The sequence below is a fragment of the Echiichthys vipera genome (genome assembly GCF_963691815.1).
Source record: "Echiichthys vipera genome assembly, chromosome: 23".
Classification (NCBI taxonomy): domain Eukaryota; kingdom Metazoa; phylum Chordata; class Actinopteri; order Perciformes; family Trachinidae; genus Echiichthys; species Echiichthys vipera.
Window position 1 is genome coordinate 6,141,163 of NC_139848.1, and position 26,415 is coordinate 6,167,577.

General features: G+C 44.0%; 3 protein-coding genes across 5 annotated transcripts in view; all 3 read right to left on the reverse strand.

Moving 5' to 3' along the window:
• Positions 1–220: 220 nt before the first annotated feature.
• On the reverse strand, positions 221–1,688 carry LOC310964899 (thymosin beta-12-like). The gene is made up of 3 exons (XM_083938208.1): positions 1,541–1,688; positions 374–486; positions 221–279 (listed from the first exon to the last, which is right to left on the reverse strand). Exons 1-3 carry the CDS (start codon positions 1,654–1,656, stop codon positions 248–250), a joined length of 261 nt encoding a protein of 86 aa, XP_083794334.1. The 5' UTR covers positions 1,657–1,688; the 3' UTR covers positions 221–247.
• Positions 1,689–3,508: 1,820 nt separating this feature from the next.
• LOC310964491 (ribose-phosphate pyrophosphokinase 2) lies at positions 3,509–12,899 on the reverse strand. Of its 2 annotated transcripts, XM_083937627.1 has the most exons (7): positions 12,638–12,899; positions 7,755–7,938; positions 6,598–6,696; positions 5,893–6,017; positions 5,494–5,667; positions 4,874–5,033; positions 3,509–4,622 (listed from the first exon to the last, which is right to left on the reverse strand). In XM_083937627.1, exons 1-7 carry the CDS (start codon positions 12,757–12,759, stop codon positions 4,530–4,532), a joined length of 957 nt encoding a protein of 318 aa, XP_083793753.1. In that variant the 5' UTR covers positions 12,760–12,899; the 3' UTR covers positions 3,509–4,529. The 2 variants fall into 2 exon arrangements, with proteins under 2 accessions (XP_083793753.1, XP_083793754.1); XM_083937628.1 differs by lacking the exon at positions 12,638–12,899 and having other exon boundaries at positions 6,598–6,722; positions 7,755–7,788.
• Positions 12,900–14,672: 1,773 nt separating this feature from the next.
• Positions 14,673–26,415, reverse strand: part of LOC310964606 (histone deacetylase 4-like) — a 53,563-nt gene continuing 41,820 nt past the window's right edge. For both annotated transcript variants that reach the window (XM_083937795.1, XM_083937796.1), the window contains exons 13-27: positions 24,257–24,481; positions 23,638–23,833; positions 22,886–23,019; positions 22,683–22,785; positions 22,170–22,216; positions 21,930–22,037; positions 21,688–21,743; positions 21,310–21,397; positions 21,090–21,209; positions 20,752–20,849; positions 20,198–20,316; positions 19,888–20,021; positions 19,181–19,265; positions 18,919–19,063; positions 14,673–17,914 (exon numbers count right to left, since the gene is read on the reverse strand). In XM_083937795.1, the coding sequence (XP_083793921.1) occupies positions 17,872–17,914; positions 18,919–19,063; positions 19,181–19,265; positions 19,888–20,021; positions 20,198–20,316; positions 20,752–20,849; positions 21,090–21,209; positions 21,310–21,397; positions 21,688–21,743; positions 21,930–22,037; positions 22,170–22,216; positions 22,683–22,785; positions 22,886–23,019; positions 23,638–23,833; positions 24,257–24,481 (1,701 nt within the window). In that variant the 3' untranslated portion in view covers positions 14,673–17,871. The remainder of the gene's footprint in view (positions 17,915–18,918; positions 19,064–19,180; positions 19,266–19,887; positions 20,022–20,197; positions 20,317–20,751; positions 20,850–21,089; positions 21,210–21,309; positions 21,398–21,687; positions 21,744–21,929; positions 22,038–22,169; positions 22,217–22,682; positions 22,786–22,885; positions 23,020–23,637; positions 23,834–24,256; positions 24,482–26,415) is intronic.

The following is a 26,415-nucleotide window of genomic DNA, read 5'->3' on the forward strand; positions in this document are numbered from 1 at the left end:
AAAATCCTCCTCCTCATCACAGAGACGAGCACGAGGGTGGCGTTCGTGGAGGGGACGGGGCCCGACCGCCCCGACGAGAGCATCATCCGTCCACAGGCTGTGCAGCTTGGTTATTGTCGTCGTTTCATAATTTCAGGTTACAAAGTTATACGGCTAAAAAGAAGTGACTGAAAACAAGGCAATGCGGGAGGGGGGGAGGAGAGGGTGAGGGGGGGGGGTGTACAGTGCATGACGGGAGATAGGGGCTTCACGACGTGTCCGCCTTCTCCTGTTCGATGGCTGTGGAAGGGGAGAAAGGAGACGTTAGAGTCCCGATCACTGTGCCAAGCATTTAGTCCACAGGTGAACAGCAGCGGGGGAATGAGAGCCTTACTTTCTTTTGTAGGCAGGGGATTCTTCTCCTGCGTCTCCGTCTTCTTCAGCTTGGTCTTGTCAAATGTGGCCACCTCTGAAATGTCAGGCTTGTCACTCATTGTTGCAGGTAGTCTGGAAGACAAAGTAGGAGTCAAGTGAGAAAGCAGGCCAGGGAAATAGATTCTGTTTGTATTCAATAGGCTGCTGGAATGATTCCTGAAACTATGCAAAAAAAAAAAAAGAAAAAGAAACAGAGCACGTGGTTCACCCATCAGTGGCAGGGCGTTGCCTGAATCTCTCCCAAAAAAGACAAATCACTTGTCCAGTTAAGTGCATATGCGCAACCGCGGACTACTTTCCCCTCTAATGTGCGTCCGCCTCCTTTTGTCTGTGCGCGGCTCTGTGCCCGGCGTGATTTGCCTGCCATCCGTCCCGTTATCCAACGCAGCTGATGTTGCACACAACCAGACAATGAGGCCGGTCCGATGCGTTCAAACCCGACATTTACATAACAACAGGAGTTCCCATGCTGGGCTGACCGAGAGAAAATAAAGATGAGGGGGTGAGAAGGAAAAAAAAAAGGCCTGGGTGCGGATATTCTTTAAAAATAACCAGAGGGATAAAAATGAAGTGAACTAAAAGGTAAAATATAGATGTTTGGTGTCCACATGGAAGCTGTGCACCATGCGCAAATTCACTTGTCACGTACTTCTTCTCCCCTCGGTGTGCAATCTGAAGGAACCACCGCCCAGATTCGCATCGTGCACGTTCATACTTAGTCAAGTTCAACTCCACTGCTTCAAAATAAGCCCTCCGCGCGTTATCGTGGGCACAAAACGCGCGTTAAAGCGTCATTTTGTAATAACGGAACCGCGCAGTTGGAGCGCAGACAAAGAAAATCGGCTGATATGCGCGACTGTGTGCTCTTCAGACAAAGACGTGCCACACATGCCTGCCCCGCTGTCACACCACAGTCACTCATTAGTTACTCAAATACCAAAAAAAGCTGCGTTCACTTAAATATCTAATTATCTCCTATTATGTCTCATAGGTTTTGTCCCTGGTTATCCATTTGGCGCAGCATCTTTCCACGGCTCCCGGATCCCACCCTCACACTGACCCGCTCTCCTGTGGCCGCGGGCAATAAAGCTCAAACAATAGAAATGATTTGTTGAGTGGAGCTCACCGGTGGAAGTGTCGGCGGATGGCTGGGTCTTCTCTGGTCAGTGCGTTGCAGCAGTAGTGGCGCGTCTTTGCGCAAGCATTAGATATAGTCCGAAATATGCTAATGACATCTGACATCACCAGCTCCCGTCCTCCGTGTCCCCCTGCTGGAGAGACGCGAACCCTCCACGCTCATGCTGAAACCCCACCGAGAGGAGCCTCACATCATCTCCCACATGAAGGGAAGGGAAAGAAAAGGATTCCTAGGCTGTACAGAAGCTGAATGACCCTCCAGCTTTTATAGGATGTGATAGGAGCACACCACTTCTACACTCCTGCACCATCACTACAGCTGCTGTGATTCAAATGTGTCATTTAATGTGAGACTTTTTGATTTTAATGCCACATTATTTCTCCTCATGACTTTTTGTATCTGGCTGCACGTTCATGTAGGGAGAGCACCCCCTGGTGGCAACTTCAGGCACTCAATTCATGTCCGAGCACATTCAGAGGGAAGTCTCCAAATACTTTTACCAGCCAGAAGTCACACTCCCCGGCCACTTTATTAGGCACACCTGGTGCTTAATAAAGTGCCAGTGTGGTCTTCTGCTGTTCCCCATCTGCTAGAACAGGGGTGGAGAGCCACTGTCCTGCATGTTTTAGGTTTCTCTCTGCTCTAACACACCTGAGTCTAAAGATTTCCAAACCTGTGACGAGCTTCAGCTGCTTGATAACGAGCACATCATTAGACTCAGGTGTGTTGGAGCAGAGAGAAACCTAAAACATGCAGGACAGTGGCCCTCCAGGACTGGAATTTCCCACTCCTGTGCTAGAAAAGTAGGTGGTGTTGTGTGTTCACAGATGCTCTCCTGCATTCCTCTGTTGGAACCAGTGGATATTTGAGTTACTGTTGCCTTTCCATCAGCTCCAACCAGTCGGGCCATTCTCCTCTGACCTCTGGCTAAGACAAGGCATTTGTGTCTTTGGATCTTTTCTCTTTTTGGGACCATTCTCTGTAAACCCTAGAGATGGTTGTGTGTGAAAATCCCAGTAGATCAGCAGGTTCTGAAATACTCAGAGCAGCCCGTCTGGCACCAACAACCACACCACATTCAAAGTCACTTCAATCACCTTTCTTCCCTGCTCTGATGCTGCTTTGAACTGCAGCACATCCTCTTCACCATGTCTACATGCATCTAAATGCACTGAGCTGCTGCCGTGTGATTGGCTGATTAGAAATTTGTGTTAACGAGCAGGTGGACAGGTGCACCTAATAAAGTGGCCGGTGAGTGTAAGTGGACACAGTGGAATAAGTAAATAAATAAAAAGCTAATTATGGGCCTTTGTGCATCAGCTGCTGGCTGGACTCAGAGTCCATTAACTCAAATGAGTGAATAATGAAATACTTGAAAATGTGATTAAAGTAGATTATTTAAATGATTTGAGTACCTCATACTGTTCCAAATGAGGCAATTTAAAATAATCTTTACCCGTGATCCACATCTTATATATTTTACTTTACCCACATGGTCAAATTCATCACTGTGCTATAACTCAAAGCTTAAGAGCATCAAAATGAGTTAAACTGACCCTTTTATTCATATTTCTAATAAAAGGATGGGGATGTTATTGAGTTGCATTATGGGAAGTGTAGGATGCAGCATTTCTGGAGATGCAGGAGACTAAAAGTCAGGATATATCAGCCTCTACTGCTTTAACAATTCATTAATCATTCATCTTCAGCTTCTTGTCCCTGTCGGGGTCGCGGGGGGCTGGAGCCGATCCCAGCTGACATCGGGCGCGTGGCGGGGTCCACCCTGGACAGGACGCCAGTCTATCACAGGACACAGAGACGAACAGAGACAGACAACCATTCACACCTACGGGTGATTTAGAGTCATCAATGAACCGAACACCTTTTTAAAAATACTACATTTCTCTAACGTCCCTTTAAAGTTCCTGAGAAAAAGAAAAGCCAGGCACGAGTGACTGTAAGCCATTGTCAAAGCTTTATTGTCAGAGAAACAGCTTGAAGTGTTGCATATTAAAAAAAAGAATGAAACCACGCCATTCCACCAGAAGACAAAAACAACAACAAAACCTTTTTAATCCACCTTCAGACAAACGGTGACGCCTGCCTCGTTCAGACACAAGTGACCCATTATAGATGACAGTTCTCATGACAAGTCACGGCGGAGATCATAACACTAGAACAAGCTTCGGGCTCAATTTGATTTCATGACCTTTTGAACGCGGGCAAAAAACACCCAGCTACACCTCGTATTAGACACTTTTAAATCAACGGCGGACCCGTCGGAGAGCTGGGAAAGCTACGTTTGATGGGTTTTTAAAGCACAGTCGTTTCGGGAGACGGTTGTCATACGGAGGAGCCGCCACCGGGGGACAGCAGCTAGCTGCGGGAGGATAAGATGCAACACTAAAGAAATAATTAAAAAAGAGAGTTCATTAAGTGTTCTTTAATGTACTCCCTTGTGTGTCAGCATATTTCATCTTGTGGCGCAGAAACTAAATCAATCAATACAGCATTAGGTAATAACGGGTAATTATTTGAATACTTCAGCAGCTGTTAAAGGGGGTAAAGTGTATATGTTTCACTCCTTTTTATGACTTTGTGAAGCAGAAAGAAGCCAAAAGATCTCTAAATCACACAAAGTGGAATGTTTCTTTTAAAGAGAGTTGTATACGGAGGTACAAATAGTTACATAATGGAGCCTTTGGTTACGGTGAAGGCCGGGCCTCACGTGATCACGGCTGGCGAGACCGAAAAACTGAAACACGAGAAGCAGAAGAAGAAAATAAACGAGATTTTCATAAATACAAACTTGGGTCTTCAGAGCAGAAAGTGATGTTTCTCTCCGTCTCCTGGGTGAAGATGTCGAAAAGACGATGTGTGTGGGCGTGAGCTTTAAACAGTCACAAGGGGGTTGGGCCAAGAACCGACGGAGAGAGAGAGAGAGAGAGAGAAAAAGGAGAGAACTTTCTCTCTCTCTCTACAGCGGAACGTGGCTAAAGAGGTAGGACACAGACTCGCCGTTGTGGGTTCTCCTGATCGCTTCTGCCAGGATCATAGAGATGTCGATGACCTGGAGGAAGCAAAGCCAACATGTGAGGATAAACTCCATTTTTACTGCTGCATTTGACATCAGTTTCATGTCCCAGGTAAAGAAACCCTCCCACATGACCACCCTCCATGCGTACACAAGTATTTGAGGCGTCTAAAGCAGAGAAATACGTCAAGACCAAAAATCTAGACATGACAAGACTCAAGTGTTGGTGCAGCCTTACAAAAAACAACAAAAACTTGTGACTGTGTGTGTGTTCGGGATGTGTGTACCTGTATTTTCGGGCACGCCTTCATCTTCTCCTCCTGCGGGATGGTGTTGGTCACCACCACGGCCTCAAACGGGGCGCTGTTAATGCGAGAGATGGCGGGGCCAGAGAAGATGCCGTGCGTGAGGATGGCGTACACCTTTACCGCGCCGGCATCGATCAGCCTCAAGGAGAAAAGGGGAGAAAATGGATTTATTCTACTATAGGACCTTTAAATACAGATTAAAGCTCGTCCATGTCCCTCACTTGTCACAGACAAAATAAAAAACAGGGTTCTTACAACTTTTCTAAGGTCAAATTCAAGCCCTTTAAAGGTCCATTTTCAAGCTTTTCTAGCACCTTACAGTTACATATTTATACAAATACATAAACAAACATACTTCTTTTTTATTAAAATTAACATGATGTCACAAGAGATGGTGTTCTGTTGTAAACAACTACAATTGTTGTGTAAAATCAGAAGAATAAGACATTAAATCATATTTCTAGCTAGTTGTTGAAAGAAATGCGGAGATAAAACGCATTTTTGCACTTTTCATACCTTAAAACATTGAAATTCAAGCATTTTCAAGGATTTCAAGCACCCGTAAGAGCCCTGAGGAAAGGGGTTTAAATGATACTGACTTGTCGGCGGCGTGGCAGATGGTGCCACAGGTATCGGCCATATCGTCCACCAGGATGGCCACACGGTCCTTGACGTCACCCACCAGCACCATGCGGTCCACCTCATTGGCTTTCTTGCGCTCTTTGTGGATCAGGGCAAAGTCCACGTTCAGACGGTCGGCGATGGACGTCACGCTGGACGGAGGACAGGAAGAAGGACCCATTAGACACACTTTCACTGCTCTTCAAACGAGACGACTTGTTGACTCTCGAGTTGACCTCGCGGAGGAAATGAGCCGGAGCGAAATGGGGACACATCTGCACAACGACCAGGTTTTGCAGGCGCCTCTGAATATGAGCCTCACAGCTGAATCCCTCGCATTCACACAAAGGGGCCTCTGCTGTCTGACTGCATCTTACCGTTTTGCACCGCCGGCATCTGGAGACACGATTATACAGTTCTTCCACTCGGGGATATTTTCCCGGATCCACTGCAGGACAGCGGGCTCTGCGTAAAGGTTGTCTACGGCGATGTCGAAAAAGCCCTTGGAGAAAAACAGGTTTACACTAAAGTCAGTGCAACTCAATCCACACACATTAATAACATGCAGACGTTACGCCACCTCACCTTGTTTTAAAGCACATTACACAGCACAACTGTAACGTAACGAGCGACTGAAAGTGTGTACGGTTCCTTTACTACATTTCCAATTGGTCCTGGATCGCAACAGAAGCCATTTGAAACAGCTCTGCCATTTCCTGAGATAATCCCCCCCCTGAACTACAAGCCCATGTCACTAATACAGAAATAAATACTAGCTGCAGGACACGAGAACATGTCTAAGACCGAGGAAATAGACTCCCGTGGAACAGATTTATTAAATACCACAGCATCCTTCTCTTCTAGGTCGCTCAAAACCCACTGCACTTCTTTACTGCCAGTTTTACCTTTTCCGTATATCCTCAATACCAAAGGTTTCAATCTTAATCTCGTACACTGACAATAAAGATATTCTATTCTGTCGCCGGTGGATCAATGAAAGCTCGCACTAGTTACACGAACAACCAGCTGCCGACTTAAAGCCCCTCTTTAACCACGTGGTCGTGTATTTGCGGCGTACTAACCTGGATCTGTGACGCGTGGAGGTCCATGGTGATGATGTGGTCGGCTCCGGCCACGGACAACATGTTGGCCACCAGTTTGGCCGAAATCGGCGCCCGACTCTGGGACAAGCATCAAGACACAGTCGCTTGAGGTAAGTAAGTGAGAAGAAAATATAGGAGCTTTAAAAATAGAATGTAAATCCGTAGTCCGGTGTTGCCGTGACGACCTGGAGGTGATGGCTGAGCTGTACACGAGGGTTCAGTAACAAGAAATCCCACATTTTTTACTAATAATAACAATATGAAGTGGGTTTATGCAGGGAACAAACAGTCCTGCAGAGAGCCTGCACGTTTTACAGAGTGAAATCATGCAGAGCGTTGACCTCCACATGTCCCGCTCTCATGGGAGAAGAATGAAATACAAAAAGAAGTAAAGAACCGACGCTCGGGAGCCGGCGGAGGTGCCAACCGCCGCGGCTCTCTTGTTGCTTCATATGGACCTGATTTGCTGCAGTAGTTATACAAACAACTGCGGCAACACATGATAATGATTTACAAGATAAGCAGGTCGGGCGAACCACTTTCTCAGCCGGCGGGAATGCCTGATGTGTCAATTTTCAGATTTTCCGGGAGAGCAGCGAGTGCAAAGCGGAGCGCTGCAGAAACACTGTGTACATTGTACAGCGTGTACATGCCAGCGTTCCCCTTTAATACGTCACTGTCAGATTATGCAACATGTCAACCTGCAGCGCTACAGGGGAAACACAAACTCTCTTTATCAATTTAACCCACACTGACTCATTCTATCTGTCGTTTATACACTGAATAACAAACTGGAACATTAGCAGATGTAAAGACATTGAGTGTGTGTTAGATTTGTCAGCAATTCTCACTTTTATGAAGACGTATCTTATATAAAGATAACTGTTTTATTAGCCGTTTATACAGCAGCCTCCACTTCTGGGCTCCCACATTATACAACATAAATAAACACATATTTCTGCTATCAGTAGAAGCACATTTAGTGTTATAAATCATGTATTAGATGTAGGGGAGTATTGTTAGCCATGCATGTTGTCACTTTTGTAGCCTTCTTGTTAAAGGATCTTCATAAAGAGTTATCAAAACAAACGGGACGTCTGTTTTCCGAGCGGCCGTGTGCATTTGTGTGCGTCTACCTTGTCTTTTTTATCCTGCCGCGCGTACGGGAAGCAGGGGATGACGGCGGTGACGCGGGACGACGAGGCGATCTTGCAGGCGTTGATCATGATGAGGAGCTCCATCAGGTTGTCGTTGATCTCGCCGCAGCCGCTCTGCACGATGTACACGTCCTCGCCGCGCACGCTTTCCCCGATCTCCACGCTGTTTGAACGACAGAGAGGGGAAACACGTCAGATTTAGGGCTACAGATCTCGGGTACCAAATAAAGACTAACTGTTAACTACTACTATTAAACCATCTCTGGACATCCTGCATTAAACATTTACTAATTAAAATACCACACAGCTTATAACTGAACTCCAGTGATACATTTCTGAGCAGTGAGTTATGACCCGCTCCATAAAGTTATGTTACGACAGAGCTGCCTTGAATGTCAGGGAACACGTTTGGGCTTGAGTCCCTCTGCTCATCTGAGGAGGTTTGAGAAATAACTTACAAAAATTAGTGCGCACACACACAGGCACACACACACAGTCAACCTGCGACAGACACTGGAGCAGGCAGCGTGTGTGTGTGAAACATTCCTTTGTGGGGTGATGACCGGTCCTCCCAGGCCTCAGTCCAGTGATTACTGGACATGTACAGTTGTAAAGGGTGAGAGCCCGTGTGGTCACGAGGCCTCTGGTTCTTTAAAGAGACAGGCACTTACAAATCCCTCTGTAACGGTAGTGAAAAGTTGCAAATGAAGGGCTGACGCTCACATTGTTGGAAGTCACTGAAACCAGCGGCCAAACTCACCAAAGCCTGTTAATGAGGCTAGTTAGGCAATCATTTGGACACAGCTGCAAGTAAAAAGCCTTTACCACTTAATTAATTCATCAATAAAAGTACAAATGTCCACCACAGGTCCCCCAGAGTCAAAGGTAATGTCTTCAAATGCCTCGTTTTGTCCGACCAAGACAAAAAAGGCAGCCAATCCTCACGCTTGAGACACTGGTCCAAGCAAATGTTTAACGTTTTGTGCTTGAAAAGTGACAGAGGCCTAATACATACTATTATACATACTGTATATTTATACTTTCCTATTCCTGACTTGAAGTTTGCTGCACAATGACTCTTCCGATCCTCAACATTTGTATCTAAATCTGAGCCTTTGTGTTTAAAGAACCGGTAAACAGGATTACCAACCCGCTCAGCAGCCGGTGCTGACGTTCTTTCTGCTCAAAGAACCAAGACAGTCCCATGGTTCAACACCCGGCCCTGAGATAAGCTAATATTCCAATTAAACCCTAAAACGTTCATACTGTACGTTGAGGCATTCATGACGGATAGTTACCGCGGTGAGCAAAACATTTCCTGTCACAGAGGCTAAAATTAAACAGACGTCAGGAAGCACAACACCGGGTCAAACACTGATGTCTCCAATACACAGACACGGAAAAAGACAGAGAAGAGCATCACCTTGGACAAATTACCATATCACCATCATCATCCTGAATGCACTGTATGTATCAGTTTATACGTAAAAGGGGACACATGCATTACACCTGGATCCCTGCCCTACACTAAAGCAAACACTGCAGAGGGTTTATTTTATTACGACATTCCCAGGAATCTAGTCTCCCTGTTGGTCCTTGACCTCTTTCGGTCCCCTGGCAGAACCTGTCGGAGCCGTGAGAAGAGCCGTTATAGGCGCGTCGTTCTCACCTCCCCGTTAGTCTGAGGATGAAACAAATAATCTTTGTTTTGCACCTTGTGTCGCCCAAACAGCTGTGTTCCCTTGAGAGAAATCCGAGCGTAGATAATGAGAGTTTTCCCTGGAGTTTAGAGCTGTGGGCGGAAACATCACCGGCAGCAGCAGCAGAGGGTCTTACGGGGAATAAAGGGTTCAAGACATCTTTGCGAGCCCTGTTTAACTCAGGAAACTAGTGTCGGAGAGCACTTTAATTTCATGCAACGGAAAGATTACACAACAACATATGCCGTTTGGTGGATGCTTTTAACCACCAGAGTGGATTTCAATACAGCGAGTGCATCAGTGAGTGATCCCGGCGGGAATTTAATCCCACTCTGACAATGTTAAAGCTCACAGGATCATAACAAAAGCACACTAATGCGGTGCGGGGTTTCCTGTTATGGAATCACAGAGAATAAAACGCACTTAGATGAGATTGTTAGGAAACCGCGGATGCATTCAGATATAGGCAGAAGAGTTTAAAGCTGCATCGGATAAAGTGTGTTGTGATGCAATCATGCTGCAGAGACGGTCTGTACCAGGATGCAAATGAATGAAAGTCATCTGCAATGCCGAAATAAAGCGAGGTTAGCCGCTAGCGTGCCGCCAGTAATTCAACAAACTGGTTGCTTTGGAAATTAGGACAAATGTAGTGCATGTGGTTTAAGCTAATTTGCCCCACACAGCCTAAGTGCAGTAGCTACGAAAACATTTAAAAAGGTACAAAAAAAAGTCTTTAAAGTTTGTTTATGGTACCAACAAATTAATATTTGCCCCACCGATGATGGATTATGGTTTACAAGTTTGCCATTTAATAATTATTATCCAAATGAATCCATACATCCATACTTTCAGGCTATAAGGTGTGCAGAAGTCATGTTATTAGTGACTTCGTAGTTACTGCACTTAGGCTTTGGAGGTATAAATAAATACAGTAAAGGATGACCAATAAACTCTTAGCTAAATAAATACAGAACGTATAAAAAGCAATAAACAGTAAGCAATAAACTCTTAGTCAAATATATATGAGGTAGACTTAAGAATACAGGTCAAATAAAATTCACGTAAAGTTAAATCAGATAAGTTAAATGTAGAGGAGATGTAGAAGATAAAATATGTATGACTGTATATGACATGTGTAAATATGTGTGACTGTAGGGCAGTAATGAGAGCTGCCTATACATGAATTTATTATTTTTTAACTCAGTTATCCTCAGATTTTTACAAAAATGCACATTTTTATATCTACTTTAATTCTCGTTCTTATCATATTTTCCCATTTGTGATAAATACCAGGCTGAAATAAAATGTTTAACAATATATATCCATGTCAAATGACAGGAAACATTAAGATAGCATTATCTTCCCACACGTATTATAATATATATATATTTTAAATAGTGGTGGCTCACTTAAACCACACAGTTTCAATCACATCAACAGGTTGCAGGGCTGCAGCTAAGCTAGCAGGCTAACTGTCTTCATGTTGCTAGGAGACAGTTAGGTGTCACGTCAAATTTGGTATCCCATAACAATCTGTTCCCACTTCAGCACAAGCAGCTTTCTCCTCTAGTATAAAAAAGGTTATTGCTCATAGTTTGGGGGAAAACCTTTTCACATGTGCACTTTGTGCGTCATCCTCATTTTTCCTATTTAAATATTCAATTTATACAAAAAGTGTCAAACACTAACATATAACGCAACAGGTGAGTTTTTCACATTCAAAAAAACAATAAAACAATAAATGCAGAAAGGATCTCATTTGAATAAATAAACATTTCCATGTCAACACATAGATGTATGTAATCTGTTATCATAAATTCCATTAAATTCTAGGGTTTTATATCAAATATCTTTTCATAGTTTGTTTTTGATTAAGACTAGGGATATAAAGTGAATTTAATTCAATTAAAAATGGGAAAAAGTTGGTTTGCAGGCTGAACATTTTAGCTTGTGAATAAAATATTTACCAAATAAAATTAAGAATTAACTAAATACCGAAGACATAACAACATATGACATCTTTAAGGGAAAAGCAGTGTGATGTGTTGACATAATATGGGAATATACAAGAACACAAGTCCGACCAAAACGGCTTTACATTAAAAAGAAAAGATGGTCTAAAGTTTCATCAGCATGCCCACAAAACACACAAGAGCTGTCACATCCATACATTTAGTAATGAGGGCGTTAAAACACCAAAATAACAATAATAATAAATAATGACTATAACCGTACTCTAATATTCACCAACTGGAACACTCAGCTCAGGTGAATTCAATCTCAATGTGCAGTAGTTATAGTTTTCCTCTGTGCCTTAGGAACAGTATATACACTCTTTTTAGACATTTTAAATTTGCACTGTTATTGTTATATTTTATATTTCCCTGTGTTCATATTTCTCTATATTTTCTACAATGCATTGTGTCTTATTGATGTTTGCTCTCCACTTGCTGCTGTAAACAGGAAGTATCCCCTTAGTGGGACTAATAAAGGAATATCTTATATTATCAGGATAACAGGATATATTTAGTGAAGACTTTTGAATTTAGGTTATTTTAAATACAATAGTTATAATAGTTGTGAGGCAACAGCCATGTTTTATCCCCAATGTCTTCTAAATGAGAGTGCCAATAAAACTTTCCTCTTTTATACTGGAAAACTGTCCCTTAAATGTGTTTATTGTTGCATTTCTTGTCTTTTATTTTGAAATCTTACACCACACACAAAGTTAAGTGACAGTACACCGGGAAACGTACGTACCGTTAGCGTAGTTTGCGTAGTTTGCGTGACGCGCAGCGAACAAAATAGAACGTTACGTAATTCAACAACTGCTCTGGGTTCTGCGAGTTTGGCTCATTCTAACGGTTACAAAAACACACTCGGTCTCATTTAAAACGCATTTATTACCAACATGGCTACCAACGCTGTCCGATAAAGGACTCTGTGGTGTTAGCCTGCTACGAGCACGTTAGCCCGAGTGTGTTTACGTGTGGCTAGCTCGTCACGTGCTGACTTTAGAAGAGTAAACTATTGTTAGCTCCCAAGCTAACCGTACCACATGTGAAAGCGAGGCTGGAGCAGCTTAGCCGCTGCTATAGCAACAGAACGTCCGCGCTAATGACACAATCGACAGAGGACCAAACGGATCGAAACACTACTCGCCATGTCTCCTGGTTGCTGAATTTCTTGGTGATTACTTTCCCCAGCTCCAGTCCCAGCCGATCGGCCACTTTCTGGGACAGGTCGTGGTGGGAGCTCCCGCTAAAAAGCACGATGTTAGGCATGTCCGGCGGAAAGAAAAAACACACAGCTGCAAGTCGGCTTGAGAAAAGGAAGGAAAGGAGAGGGAAAACTGCGACTGAAGGGTGGTGAAAACGGGGAAAGTGGCGTGCTAATGTTGCAGCTTTGGCATTGCAGTGGTGCAGCACTGGTGCTAGTGGGCAGAGAGGAAATCTCGGGTCAGGCTGTGCACGGTAAAAGGGAAGTGCCCTCCCCTCATTGGTCAGCGCCACACATGCACGCTAACGCCGCTGTGGTGTTTACTAAACACGTACAGGCGCATTTACACTATCAACAAACACTGTTAACTGCACTAAACTCGACCCACTAATGTTTTAGTGTGTTTTTACCACCTTCATTTATCTGTGTTTTTTTCTGAATTACTCTGTTTTATTCACTTATGATGTATGTTTTTAAATCTTATTTTTTTAAATATCTAAATCATCTCATTTTGGAAATCTTAAAATTTAGGGTTGTTAAAAAAACTCCAAAATAATTATTTATTAAATATTCGGATTAATTAATAACTCAGTATAGACCTATTGTTTTGTCAATTATTGTCTATTATTAATAATTATATTGCCTGGACATGCAATACCTATATATATATATATATATATATAGGTATTATATATAATATATAGGTATTATATATATTATATTATATATAATATAATGCAGTGAATACTATTTTTTGTCATTTTTTTATTCTAAAAATACAACACATTGACCTATTATTGTCTATTATTATTATTATTAATATTGCCTGAACATGTTATACCTATATATATATATTTGTTGTATTTTTAGATATAAATATATAAAATGCAGGGCTTATATATGTTTAAATACTATTTTTTGTAATTTTTTTATTCTAAAAATACAACACACTGACCTATTATTATTATTATTATTATTGCCTGGACATGTTATACCTATATATATATATATATATGTTGTATTTTTATATATAAATATATAAAATGCAGTGATTAAATATGGTCAAAATCTATTTTTTCACAATTCTTTATAAAACAAATTGTGTCTCCAGCTTATTAAAAGTCTTGTATGATAATGAACTGTACATTAGTTTGCGTTTCTCTGCAGTTTAAAGAACAAAACAAACTGTTTGAATATTTCAAAAGGGCCTTTTTCTCCATTTGGGACATTTGAGAGGAGGTCACCTGACGCTTGGACACACTTGTGATAGTGAGTTTGCTTTGTAATTAGATTTTCCACTCAGTGCTCGGTCAGCTGAGGCGTTCAGTGGGGACAGCCTTCCTGCCATTATTGCTGTCATGTGCAGCCAATTGTCTGGTCTCCAGCTCCAGCTGCGCTCAGAGGACGGAGGAGCTGTACTGGAGGAACAAGGACAGTTTCTCAGGTGATACAAAGGTTGAGCAGCTGTCTCTCAGGAATCCAACCACAACATGGCACTATTGATTATTTAATAACACTGGGCCAACATGGACTTTGAATAATCATTTGGCTGGTGATCAGATTGTGCAGCAAACACTGGACAATCTCCCAGGACACTTCAAAAGGCCTTCACAAGTGATATGAGCATCTCTGTTAACTGTGAGTGTATCTGCTGCATTGATTGTGCCCAAAAGACGTGTAATTGATGCGACTTAAATCCTGAAATAGCACCAAAAACTTCTCAATCCTTACCTTTTTTAAAAGGTGCCACATAGTGATCCTTTTCAGGGTCACTTGTATTTTGGTTTTCTACTACAACATGTGTAATTATTTAATAAATAACACCTTAACCTGCTTTATAATGAAACAAAAACAAATGGAAATCTCACTTTTCTTTACACTATATCTAAAGTCTTGTGCAGCTTTGATGTGGAGACAGAAACAACCCCACCAGATGGATGTATTTTTCAGAAATATATTTTATAGATGATGTCAGAGATGAAATGTCCAAAGCGTAGGTCCCAAAGAAAGAATAACAGTTTTCATCAATAGAGACAAACAACAAACAAAAAATAACGTTTTTTTTTATCCATTTACATGTAAACCGAGAATTGCTCTTGAGCCACAGTGGTTATATATATAGAACTGGCCGAGGTGGGTGTGACAATCAGACGACGATGCCCTTTTTTCTTCTTCTTCTTCTCCAAACCGATCTCCGTCACCTCTCTGACGTAACGGCGCCCGTTCAAAAACCTTTGAAAGAGGAACATTCTTTGGGAGAGTCTGTTTAAGGTGTGGATGTAGCGAGAGCACGTTTCTCCTTAACACAGTCCGTACATGTTGTAAGTGCTGAATCGTGTTAAAATCACTTATTGGAAACGATATTCAATAAGAACAATATCAAATGTTTCAGTGGACAAAAGTCTTTTGAAGTGTTTGCACACCAGAGAGGAAGAAAACGGTCCCCGCCTGGTGCTCTCGGGAGTTGCCGCGGGAGGTCGTTTCTTTTCTTTTAAGTCCTCCAGTGTTCTTCTTCTATTGTGCAAATACATTTTCGATACATAGACAAGCAGGCATGCTGACTCACAAACCATGCAAAGAGTTAAAGTTGGCGCGAGCACATGGCAAAAGAAAGTGTTAAAAGTTTCTACAAAAAAAGAAAAAGTTCAGCCAAATTAACCGAGTAACAAGTGGAATGTTTTGTTAGACGTGGAAAAATATCAACTCATCTCTAAATTTGACAAATTTATAAAATGATAACTTAAAATAAACGCGATGGTCGTCTTGAATCGGGTGTAACGAAGCAGTTGACGGGTTTTTTCGGGTTCATTTGAACGTAGTTTGATCAACTACTGGTGTCGGATCGGAGGAAGTGAAGCAGGAAAAGGGGAAGAAGGAGACACCGACGCGATGGACAGTCAAACACGATAGTGCGACACGCGTTCACAAAGAGATCCTTAAGGTGTTTTCCATCTCAAACGAGTTCGATTCCACTTTTGTCGTGACGCCCGTGTCCCCTCCTTTTCCTTTCCCGCCGACGAAAAACACAGCTAGCTACATCGAACGGCCTCTAAACCTCTTCCTGGATGCGTGGTGTCGTCACAGTCGAAAGGTTAAGTGCATTGTCACCCGTGCACGAGAGGAAAATGTATCAATCAGGCAACAAAGGGATCGAACGTCTGACTCCAGAAAAGTCAATTGCAGTGCCGCGTTAATGACCACGTTTCACTTGAGGGGCAACTTGGAAACAGTGCAGTCGATGACAAGTTAAATATGCTGCTTTTTTTTCTTTTAAAGTCCATGGAGTAGCGTCGTACACCATACTGTTTTGTCCGCTCACAATATCATAGCTGTCATTAGTTAGAGTACATTTATAAATTCTCCATATACAAATCTCCTATAAACAGTACGTTATAAATACACGATTGATGAAAATGCGGAAAGGCCGAGAGAGCCGTAGAAAGAAAGAAAGGAAGTAAGAAGGGTGTTGCTCCTTATTTTTGATAAATACAAGAAAGAAAGTGTCTGAAGAGGTGACGAGAGTACTGAGTATGCGCGTGGCAGCCCTATAACTATCCAGAAAACGGATAAAAACACGGAAAAACAAAGTCTATGGATGAAAAAAAAATTTAGAAAAATAATCTTGTACGGTAAAAAACAAAACGTGGACACGCTTACCAAACACATTTTCCGATATTGTAAATCAACAACTCGATGTGGAAATCATACACGTAGATACAAACGGGCAATCCTCGACGACTGCCTCTCAAAATATATTCAATTCAATGTACATCACTGATGTGTAGCTCACGCTCGCAACCAAGGTAGTTGCCAACCGGCGGAGCGTGGGAGGCCGATCGGCACACGTAAAGAAATGCTCACTCGATGTGTGAAGGTTAAATTAGTAAACATTGAACCGGGTGCTGAGCCTCATCTTAAAGGGCCAGCACGAGAAATGTTTGTCGACTCGTCAGCTAAGTGGAGTGAAAGTACTACTGTATATGCAAACTCATGCTTTGGCTTTTCTTGCTTGGCTTTCTCTTTTGGATAACATTCAACAAATCTCGCGAAATATGTCCGGCCCCTCGCTCAGATGCATGCTTCATGTGTTTACAAAGCGATGACTTCAGTTAAAGGGAAGCTACATCAAAGGCTAAAACCTTTTTCAAGCTAACGTTCCTTGTCGGAAGGTCCTCCGCGTTCGCACCGTTTTTTTCTACTGAAGCTGGCAACTACCTTTTACAAAGCGCTTTCCGTTTTTTTCGTTTGTTTTTTACAGAAAAATAGATCCATCCAAAAGTAAAGTCTTCAAGAGAGGCTGTGGGAGACGTAAATGGTGTCTCCGTCACGTTCCAAGTAAACATGCTGAAAGATTGTTTGCTTTATTTTTGTCGTTCTCGCCCGTCCGCGGAGGAGAAAACTCTCCCGTCTCCTTCCCTCGCGCCGATTCTTCGGCGAGAGGAATCTTTTTTTCACTTAAGGCAATCTTTTCCTGAACAATCCTGAAATCCAGCGGACCCCTCACCAAGGCACTCCTCTCACTCGTCAACCGTTCAACGACAGGCGAGGTGACAAGTCTCCTCGTCAAATCTCCGTACGGGCCTACTCAAACTTCGGCCCAATCAAAGTCCACAGTGAACGCATCTCGTAAAATATTATCTCAGTTGCCGCGATGCCCTTTTGTTTGTGGCGGGAAAAATAGTCGAGAAAAGAGAAAAGAAACTCCCCGAGCTGCGTTTGACAGCTGGGGACGTCTGCCGTCCCTGGTGTCCTTGTGGTCAGAGGGCAGCTGTGTAAAGCACCGTATGTTTCTGCAGTTGGTCACACCTTTCTATGGCGAGACCTGATCCCGCCCCGACTCCAAATACCGGCCTCTCCCCCGCTGGTCCCTTGGTTAGCCGCTGTGGGCTAACGTGGGGGTTTTTGCGAAGACTGACAGAAAAAAATCAGTGTCTCTCTCTCTGCCTCCAAGCAGCGCTGTTAGGTTTAATTTTTTTTCCAATTCAGTCCTCTGTCTCCTGATTGGCTCCCTACTCTGAGGCTGAGCCCACCCCCTCTCCCCCGTTTTGACCGAGGGGCCGCCAATCAAGGTGACTGACGTGGTGAGTGGGGTTAGGGGGACTAAATGAAGGGATCAGTCGAGACTCTTCTCCGGAGAGGTCAATGGTAACAGTGCGACACCCTCGTGTTTCCCTCCGTTACAGTGGTTCCTCCTCTTCCATGGGTTCGTCCTCGGGCCTGCTGGACAAACACACACATCAACAGATGTTACACCAGGCTGCTCGACACGGTTCCTCCAGAACACCTACACAGCTACGATAACTTGGAAGACAAAGTATTTTAACGGCACTCGTCTTCACCTTTCAGACATTTTTGGGAGCACACTGATTTTGGGATATAAATACAAAAAAATCTTAAGAAATGTTTGTAAAACGATCAGCCTGTTCAAGTCATTCCCACTAAACTCACAGGCCAATATTAATTCTTTGTCATGCCTCAATTTCATTAACATCTCATCTTATCTTCAGCCTCTTATCCGGGGTCGGGTTCGCGGGGGCAACAGCTTTAGCAGTGGACCCCAAACTTCCCTTTCCCGGGCCACATTAACCAGCTCTAACTGGGGGATCCTAAGGCGTTCCCAGGCAAGTGTGGAGATCTAATCTCTCCACCTGGTCCTGGGTCTTCCCCGAGGCCTCCTCCCAGCTGGACGTGCCTGGAACCCCTCCCTAGGGAAGCGCCCAGGGTTCATCCTTACTAGATGATCCTGAACCACCTCAACTGGCTCCTTTCAACGCAAAGGAGCAGCGGCTCTACTCCGAGTTCCTCATGGATGGCTGAACTTCTCACCCTCTTTAAGGGAGACTCCAGCCCCCCTCCTGAGGAAACCCATTTCAGATGCTTGGACCCTCAATAAACCAATAAATACATTTTTTATTACTTCTTTTTTTGAGGTTGTATTCCAACATTTTAAACGTTTTGTTTTCACCTAATAAACCCCTGAAACAGTGGGATTAGATGCATTTTTATGGATAATAAGGGGATTTTCTTTGGTGCAATATGACTTTTCAGTTCAGTTCACTTCCTTAATATATAATATCCCATGACTTTAAACACAGCTACAGTACACAGCAGTGGGTGATTTTATAGGCAGGCACAGGGCTTGGAGAACTGAAAGGTAAAAACGTATAAATATATGTAAAATATGTCGATCATTCTCCAGTGAGCAGTGATTTTGGATGCTCTACCTTTGATCCATGGCGTTGCTGTTGGCCACAGACAGAGAAGCCATGGCGCTGACGGCCTCGGCCTCCTCCGAGTCTCCTCGTTTGGCCTCCAGCAGGGAAAGCCCCAGCAGTGGCGAGTAGCGATGCACCGAGCGCCAGTACTTACCTGTATCCAAAATGCATTATTAGATACATCTCCAGAGAAATATTCTATAATAATGTAATATTCTATAATAATCCCTCTGTGTGCTCCAGTGTGTTGTGTTACTGAGGGTGAACTCACTGTGAGTCTCTAAAACTTTCTCCAGAGAGCGAACAGCGTTGGGGTTGGGCCTCTGCTCCAGGACGGCCTTTGGCAGCGGGTCCAGCTGCGCGGGACAAAAACACACAGAAAATGTAAACACAAGTGTGCAAGACGCTGCGCTTAGAGTACTTTGACCTGGAAATAATAAAAATCACTTCATCCCACTCCCAGGCTATGCTCCGACCTGAGTTATAAGACTGGATGTTTTTGAATACAAAAGTACACTAGGCTACAAACCAATGATTAAATAATAGCATAATCATGTATACTTGATTTGAAGTGTATAAGGTTCAAGGTTCAGCGGTTGTGCAAAGATATATAGTGGCGTTTGCGAAAAAAACGTAGGTATTTTACGTACTGGGGAACAGTCTGAGAGCTTTCCAGTATTTTCAATAGTTTAGTCACATATCTGGAAGAAGTACGACCAAATTACAGCCGATGCACTGACACATTTGCATGCGATAAGTGCAGCTCTGTCCTCAAACTGATATATTATTGTGTTTGTTTGTTCCTCCATTACACAGCACATTAAAATGTCTCCACATCCATCAAGGGAAGGAAAGCACTTGGCTGATAACCAGACAAACTCACGAACGTCAAACCCACTTTTCTCCCGCCCTTTGATAAAACATAAAGGCCGTTGATTAGGATTCAGGTCTCGTGTGTTCTCAAAGTGACCTCCTTACCTCCTGGCCGAGCAGGGCGGCCACGCACGCCTCAGAGGCGTCGCAGATGGCGGTGAGGTCGTGACCCCCCTCCAGGGCCAGGACCACCCGGCCTCCAGCGAGAGTCATCAGCTGCTTGGTCAGATAGCCAAAACCTGAGGAGAGGGTTACAGAAAAAAACACGTGACTGTATGCAAATGAATCTGCAGTGGGAGAGTTGAATTCAGCACTTTGACATTTTGAACCTTTCTCAGCAGCCGACTATTTGTGTTGTGTGGTCGACTGCTGGGGTGCGAGATAAGGAGCATACTTCAGATAATCTTGTACTCACATTTGGACGTTAAAGTGTAGCCGCCCAGTGGAGGAGGGTGTCCCTCCACAGCGTCGAAGCCGGAGGACACCAGAACGATGTCCGGGGCAAACTCATTGGCTATGGGCATCACCACTGACCTGAGAGAGGGTGGAGTGAGAGTCATGAGTGTAGAAGACGCTCACACCCACACAAATGATCCATTTGACCACATTTTATGAGCTAACACATAAATAAATAAATATATTTGACTTTTGATGGCGTCACCTACAGCGTTAGGATCATTTCTAACCATTTACAGTCAAAACAGTTCGTCAATTAATAAAATAAATATAAATATACAGTATATATATATTAATTATACATTCTTATACATTTTTAAAAAGGTCACAATTCTGCCGTATTCTTGATTTATTCATTTTTCTTTCCTTTTCATTATCCCAACCTGTTTCTGGCACCGTGTATAAGAGCTACAAATGGAAAAGTCTCAACTGTCCAACCATCAGACTCTACTTTTGTCATCTGCAGTGAAGCTGGATTGTCTCTGTGTGCTTTGATGATATTGGATCTGGTACCTGAAGGCAGCCAGGTACTCTACATCTCCCATGGGGGGGTCGAGGCCTCCAGTGAAGGCAACGTTGACGTTGAATCCGACTCCGGGCCCACTGCCCACCTGAAGCGAGAAACACGCGTGAGACATTCATACGTACAGGAAGACACCATCCTTTTTTTTAAAAGTACCACTGCTGTAAACTGTATTTGTAAATATTGCTGCGTATTTGTATTTTGCAGCTCTTAAACTATCATTAAGACACGTAAAATCATTAGATTAAGATTATTGGGACTGAGTGTAGTTCTTTAGTAGGAGAACAGCTGTTGTTGCATCAGGTCACAGCCACAGAAACACACTCACCTCGTCAGGTGCTCCACTTCCAGGGAAGAAGTTGCCGTCGTCGTAGCGATGAATAGACAGGTAAAGGACATTGGGGTCATCGTAGAACGCTTGCTGGGTGCCGTTGCCATGGTGAACGTCCTGAGGTTAGATAGTACACACATGATATGATCACAAACCTTGACATGTCCTCTTCTATGCAAAATAACCACGTCACAACACGGGCACTCAGGAGACTGACCCAGTCCACGATGAGGATCTTGTTGACGTTGAGTCTCTGCTGCAGCAGTTTGGCTGCGATGGCCACAGAGTTGAAGTAGCAGAAACCCCTGAAACAGCAGCAAAGAGACGGAAGGGCTGAGTCCTACTGTGAGTTATGGAGTTCAACTTTGCCGAAGCACTTTGCTCGCCACATTTTCATGTTCTTATTGAGCATTTTAAACATGTTTGAGGAGGATATGAGAAATAAATAAAGCTGGTAGAATTAAGGCATTTTACATGCAAATAAACCCAATGGTTTGTGTGATTTCTACTCCACAGGAGCCTGTTCCAACATTGGTGTTTGTATGTGCGCAGATTAAGTGTCTCTGACTGAGTGTGGTGACGGCTGCGGCCTTACATGGGAGTGCTCTCCTCTGCATGGTGTCCAGGAGGCCGGACCACAGCGAAACCATTCTGGAAAGACAGACAGGAGGGACAGGAGTCTGTTAGCCACAGCCGCACTGATCACCCCTCAGTGCTACCTCTGTTTACTAAGTGGTGGTGAACTGCCGCGGTAAACACCATCATTTGGCCAAATACGCACTCAAAGCACAAAGATTGAATGAAATCCAGCTTCCAGACGAGTGTAATCACGGTTACCTTCAGCTCTCCGGTGGCAACTTTGAAAACGAGCTCCACTACGGAGCCGACAGCGAGCCGCGCCGCGCTGGAGGAGTGGACCTCGTTCCAGATGGTGTCACTGTCCACCTGGAGACACAACAACTGTCTGATTAACTTTTATTTCCTCAATTCAATTTATGAACAGTATTTTTAGTCTCATAATTGTATGTAAAGCACTATATTTGAATATTATTGGGTGGATTGCATGGTGTAACTTACCCCCACCCCTCCACACGGTAGCCGTACGAACATGGGAGTGATTGAACCTGGTGAACAGGAAGTACATTTTAAATTAGAAACAGTTAGACGTATACCTTTTCTGAGGTCAAATTCAAGCACTTTCACGGTCCATTTCCAAGCTTTTCCATCACCTTACATTTGAGGTAAATGACATATTTCTACGGATACATAGATATTGAAAATGATTATTCCTATTTTCTAAATTAAAATCACATTAAAAGAGATGGTATTATTTTACAAACAACTAAAACTGTCCTTAATACCAGAAGGATAAGAAATAAAATTAGATTTCTATTCTATAACTATTTGTTGTGAAAGAAATGTGGATACAATTTCAAGCATTTTCAAGTATAGGCGCCTTTTCCAAACCTTGAGCACACAACATTAAAATTCAAGCATTTTCAAGGATTTCAAGCACCTGTACTTCCAAGTGTGTGTGTGTGTGTGTGTGTGTGTGTGTGTGTGTGTGTGTGCGTGTGTGCGTGAGCTTACAATCAAGTTTCTGTCGGAGAGGGTTGGTTCCGTACAGAAGGACGTGGGCTTCAGAGTGAACCGTCTGCAGCTCTTCCAGCGTGGCCTTCCTCCCACGGATACACTACACACACACACACACACACAGAGGGATACAACTCTCATATGCAGTTCACAAAATTTGTGTGATGTTCACGGTGCAGTCTTTTCCTCTCGTTGCATACCTCGCACAGCGCTCTGAGCCCGGTCTCCTGCAGCCGAGACCAAATGCTCTGAATGCGGCCCGCGTGCTCCGGGTGGCTGTTGGTGTTTCCGCACATGCACTGGTGCTTCTGCATGAGAGAGTCGTACACCAGGCCTGAGGAAACACACACACACACACACACACACACACACACACACACACACACACACACACACACACACACACACACACACAGGAACATATAAGCAATCACTTTTTATTCCAGTGAAATGCAGTTTTAATTTGACACCAAAGAACATGAAGCAGAAGCCTCTTCCCGTTTCATCTTGGCTCTCACATTGTTTCTGAACACACATAAATATGAAACAGTTTATGAAAGACTTTCTATGCAGTTTGGAGCCGAGTGGGAGGAAAGTAGGCCAAACTGCCGCAGCAGGAGGCATCATAACATTATTATAACACAAAAACAGAAGAAGCTGCTAGGAGCTTCATTTTATTCATAAATGACTTGTTCTCTTTGCCTTTTTCATCTCTGTTTAAAGAGTCCGATGAAGAAAAAGGGATTTAAGAAATGGTTTTGGCAAAATTAGCTCCTGTTGTGCTGCTGCCAGATGGAGGCTGGAACCATGACACCATCGTTTGGCCAATTAACCTGCTTTTGTGGAGGAAATGTCTCCTTTCAGTCCCAAAATGCATTAGAAAGGAGGTGAAATCCGAAGCCAAAAGCTGAGGCAGACCACAGGGAGTTAAATGAAATATGGTGACATTGACCTGTGGTGAAGCGAGGTTTGACGGGAGGATCCTGGGCGGGGACGCTGATTGGGAAGGAGGAGGCTGAGGCCGGAGACGATTGGGCCCTGGACAGGGGGCGGTGTCCTGGGAAGGAGATTGACAGGCCGGCAGCCTCCATGGAGGCCTGATAGTTCCTCAGCTGATGAATGCGCTGCTGCTCCAACAACAGCGCCTGCTGCTTGTACACGGAGAAAAACAGAAACATAAATAAAGAAGATGAAGTGCACAGCTGTCATGGTGAGTTGCTTAGTGAAACTCCTCATATGTAAATGCATTAGCGGAGTACAGGGGGAGAAAAATGGATGCAATATATTCTGTATTGCATGTGCAAGGTATGGCCAAAAGATGGCAGCCAAAACAAATGATACAGCTTCGATTTTCCCTCATTTCATCACAGAGACGTCAAAAAAGCAGCCCTAAATACATGTTTGTGTCTGTGTTTTTTAGTTTTCACCTCTCCAGGACTTCCCCAGAAACACCTACAGCACATATTAGTGTCGAGAAGAATCAATTTCCTTGAAACGTATCGATTCTCTCGGCCTACGTTGCTTTACAGCTGCACATGAGAGCGCAACTTTTCCCACTCCCTGTTCTCTACCTGTCTGAAGAGCAGCTCCTGCTCCGCCTGCCTCTCCCGCTCCCGCTCCATGTGCTGCTGCAGCGCCTCCTCCTGCAGCTCCTGCGGGTCGGGGGGCTCCTGCTTGATGGTGACCCCCGGCGGCAGAGCTCCCCCGTCCTGGTGCTCCCTCAGCTCCTCCTCCGTCTCCTCCGGGTGGCTCTGGTGCTGACGGCCCACAGGTGACTCGCTGGGCTTGGTCATCATCTGCATAACACGGGGGAGGGAGGGAAGGAGAAAGAAAGAAAGAGGTTGATGACGCTGCGATGTGAAATTTATTTCACAATTGAACAGCAGGATGTGACAAATCCCCGCCAACGCGTGAGGCTGCATTCAGACAAACGGGCACGCTCTCCCCTGAATCAAATTCCTGGCAAATCACTCCTTTCTTCTTTTAACAAGCTTAATTTGGATTACTCAGTCAGATTGGTGTCTTGCTCATTTCAAACCGATCCGTTCTAATTGGATGTGAGTGGCCGCTCTGCCGTCTGTACTCCGGGGCAAAAATGTGTCTCAACGAACAGAGATGCTCCGCGCTCCCCGCCGTGCTGCTTTTCATCAACTGATTCTGGGGCCTGCTGCTAACCGAGCACTGATCCAGTTGTCTATTCATTCACTTTTCACTGACATGAACCGTTCAAAGTCTCATTCGCGGCGGCAAGAGTACGCGCCTCTAGAGTGTGTGAGTGTGTATGACGTTGCTGAGAGAAGCAGCGAGAAAGAGCGCTGTTTGCAGGAGGTCTCAAGAGTGGGATACAGCTACAGGTGTGTGTGCGTGTGTTTCCCAGGGATGTGAGCTTTCGGGTCCAGTGGCACAGAGCTGGTGCAGCATTGACGTCAGAGCACTCGCCAGCTCTTATTCACCCTCCCCTTCTTCCACTGTTCTTGTCTTCTCTGCGTCCAAACAAACTTCTCTGTCCTCCCATTTTTCACCCCCTCCCTTGACTCCACCACCCTCCTCTACTCCACTTTCACAGAAAACCTCCAGTTGATCTCATGCTCTGCCTTTCCTTAGCGATCCAACTGAAGCGAGTTTCTGTTGATACGTCATTAATCTTAAAACAGAGATACGAAGAGAATAGAATAGAATAGAATAGAAATACTTAGAATAGAAATACTTTATTGATCCCAAGCCGGGAAATTGCAGAAAGAGAGGAAGACAAAATATTTATCATGTTTCTGTGATAATGTGATTATTTTATTTATCGTTTCATCTGTTGATTCATTTCTTGAAAAAAAACCTACAACTTTATGTTTTCTTAAACTTTTTTGATGTTTTTGTGTGGATTACGTGGCGAGCTCTAGACAGGTATTTTTTGAGTGAGTTTGCACCATTATCTTCTTTGTGAGGTCGACATTTCGTGTGATGGTGGACGTGGCCAAAATAGTGCTAACTTTGCTAACAGGACGTTTACAAAGAAATGTAGAGTTACCCTTTCACTATATTGCGGAACTGGCAATGGCTTTTCAGGCTTCTGATTGGCTAACATGGAGTTAGACTTATATCCCTGCATCAGAAGGAGGGAAAGCTGTTTACTAAAATATTCGTGACCACGTGGAGGAGGCGTTAGCGGCTGTAGCTCCATATTTACTGACACAGACACGAGAGCAAGAAAGCAAATCAATGTATTTCCTAAAAATGTTGAAATATCTCTTTAAATGTGTGACAAAGAGAGCTCTGGTATTAGCTTGGTACTCAACATACTCATGTCGGTGCAGCCCTAGTTTGACAGTCTGAAACCCAAAGATTTGTTCAGTTTACAATGATATGAACAACAACTATTGTCTTCTGATGAATCTCTCAGAATAAAACCATGTTTGAAGCGGATATTTTTCATTTTTGTCCTGACAAAAACTCCTGCAGAATCCGTGCTCTGCGTGCCAGAGGCTGTTATAGAGATGTTTGTGTGAAACGCTGCCACCGGAGACTTCTGAAACATATGGAGGGAGTGAGAGGAGAGCGGGAGCAGAGCAGGGGGAGGCGGAGGAGGAGGAGGAGGAGAGGAAATCCCTTGTTTCAACCACCCACCGCTCCTCCGGCGAGTACTCGGCTCGAAAAAGGTAAAAGGCGTCCAGAGCGGCGGCTGCTCGCTTCCTCCCTGACCATATAAGGCAGAGGCTTCCACGCTGTTGCCATGGCA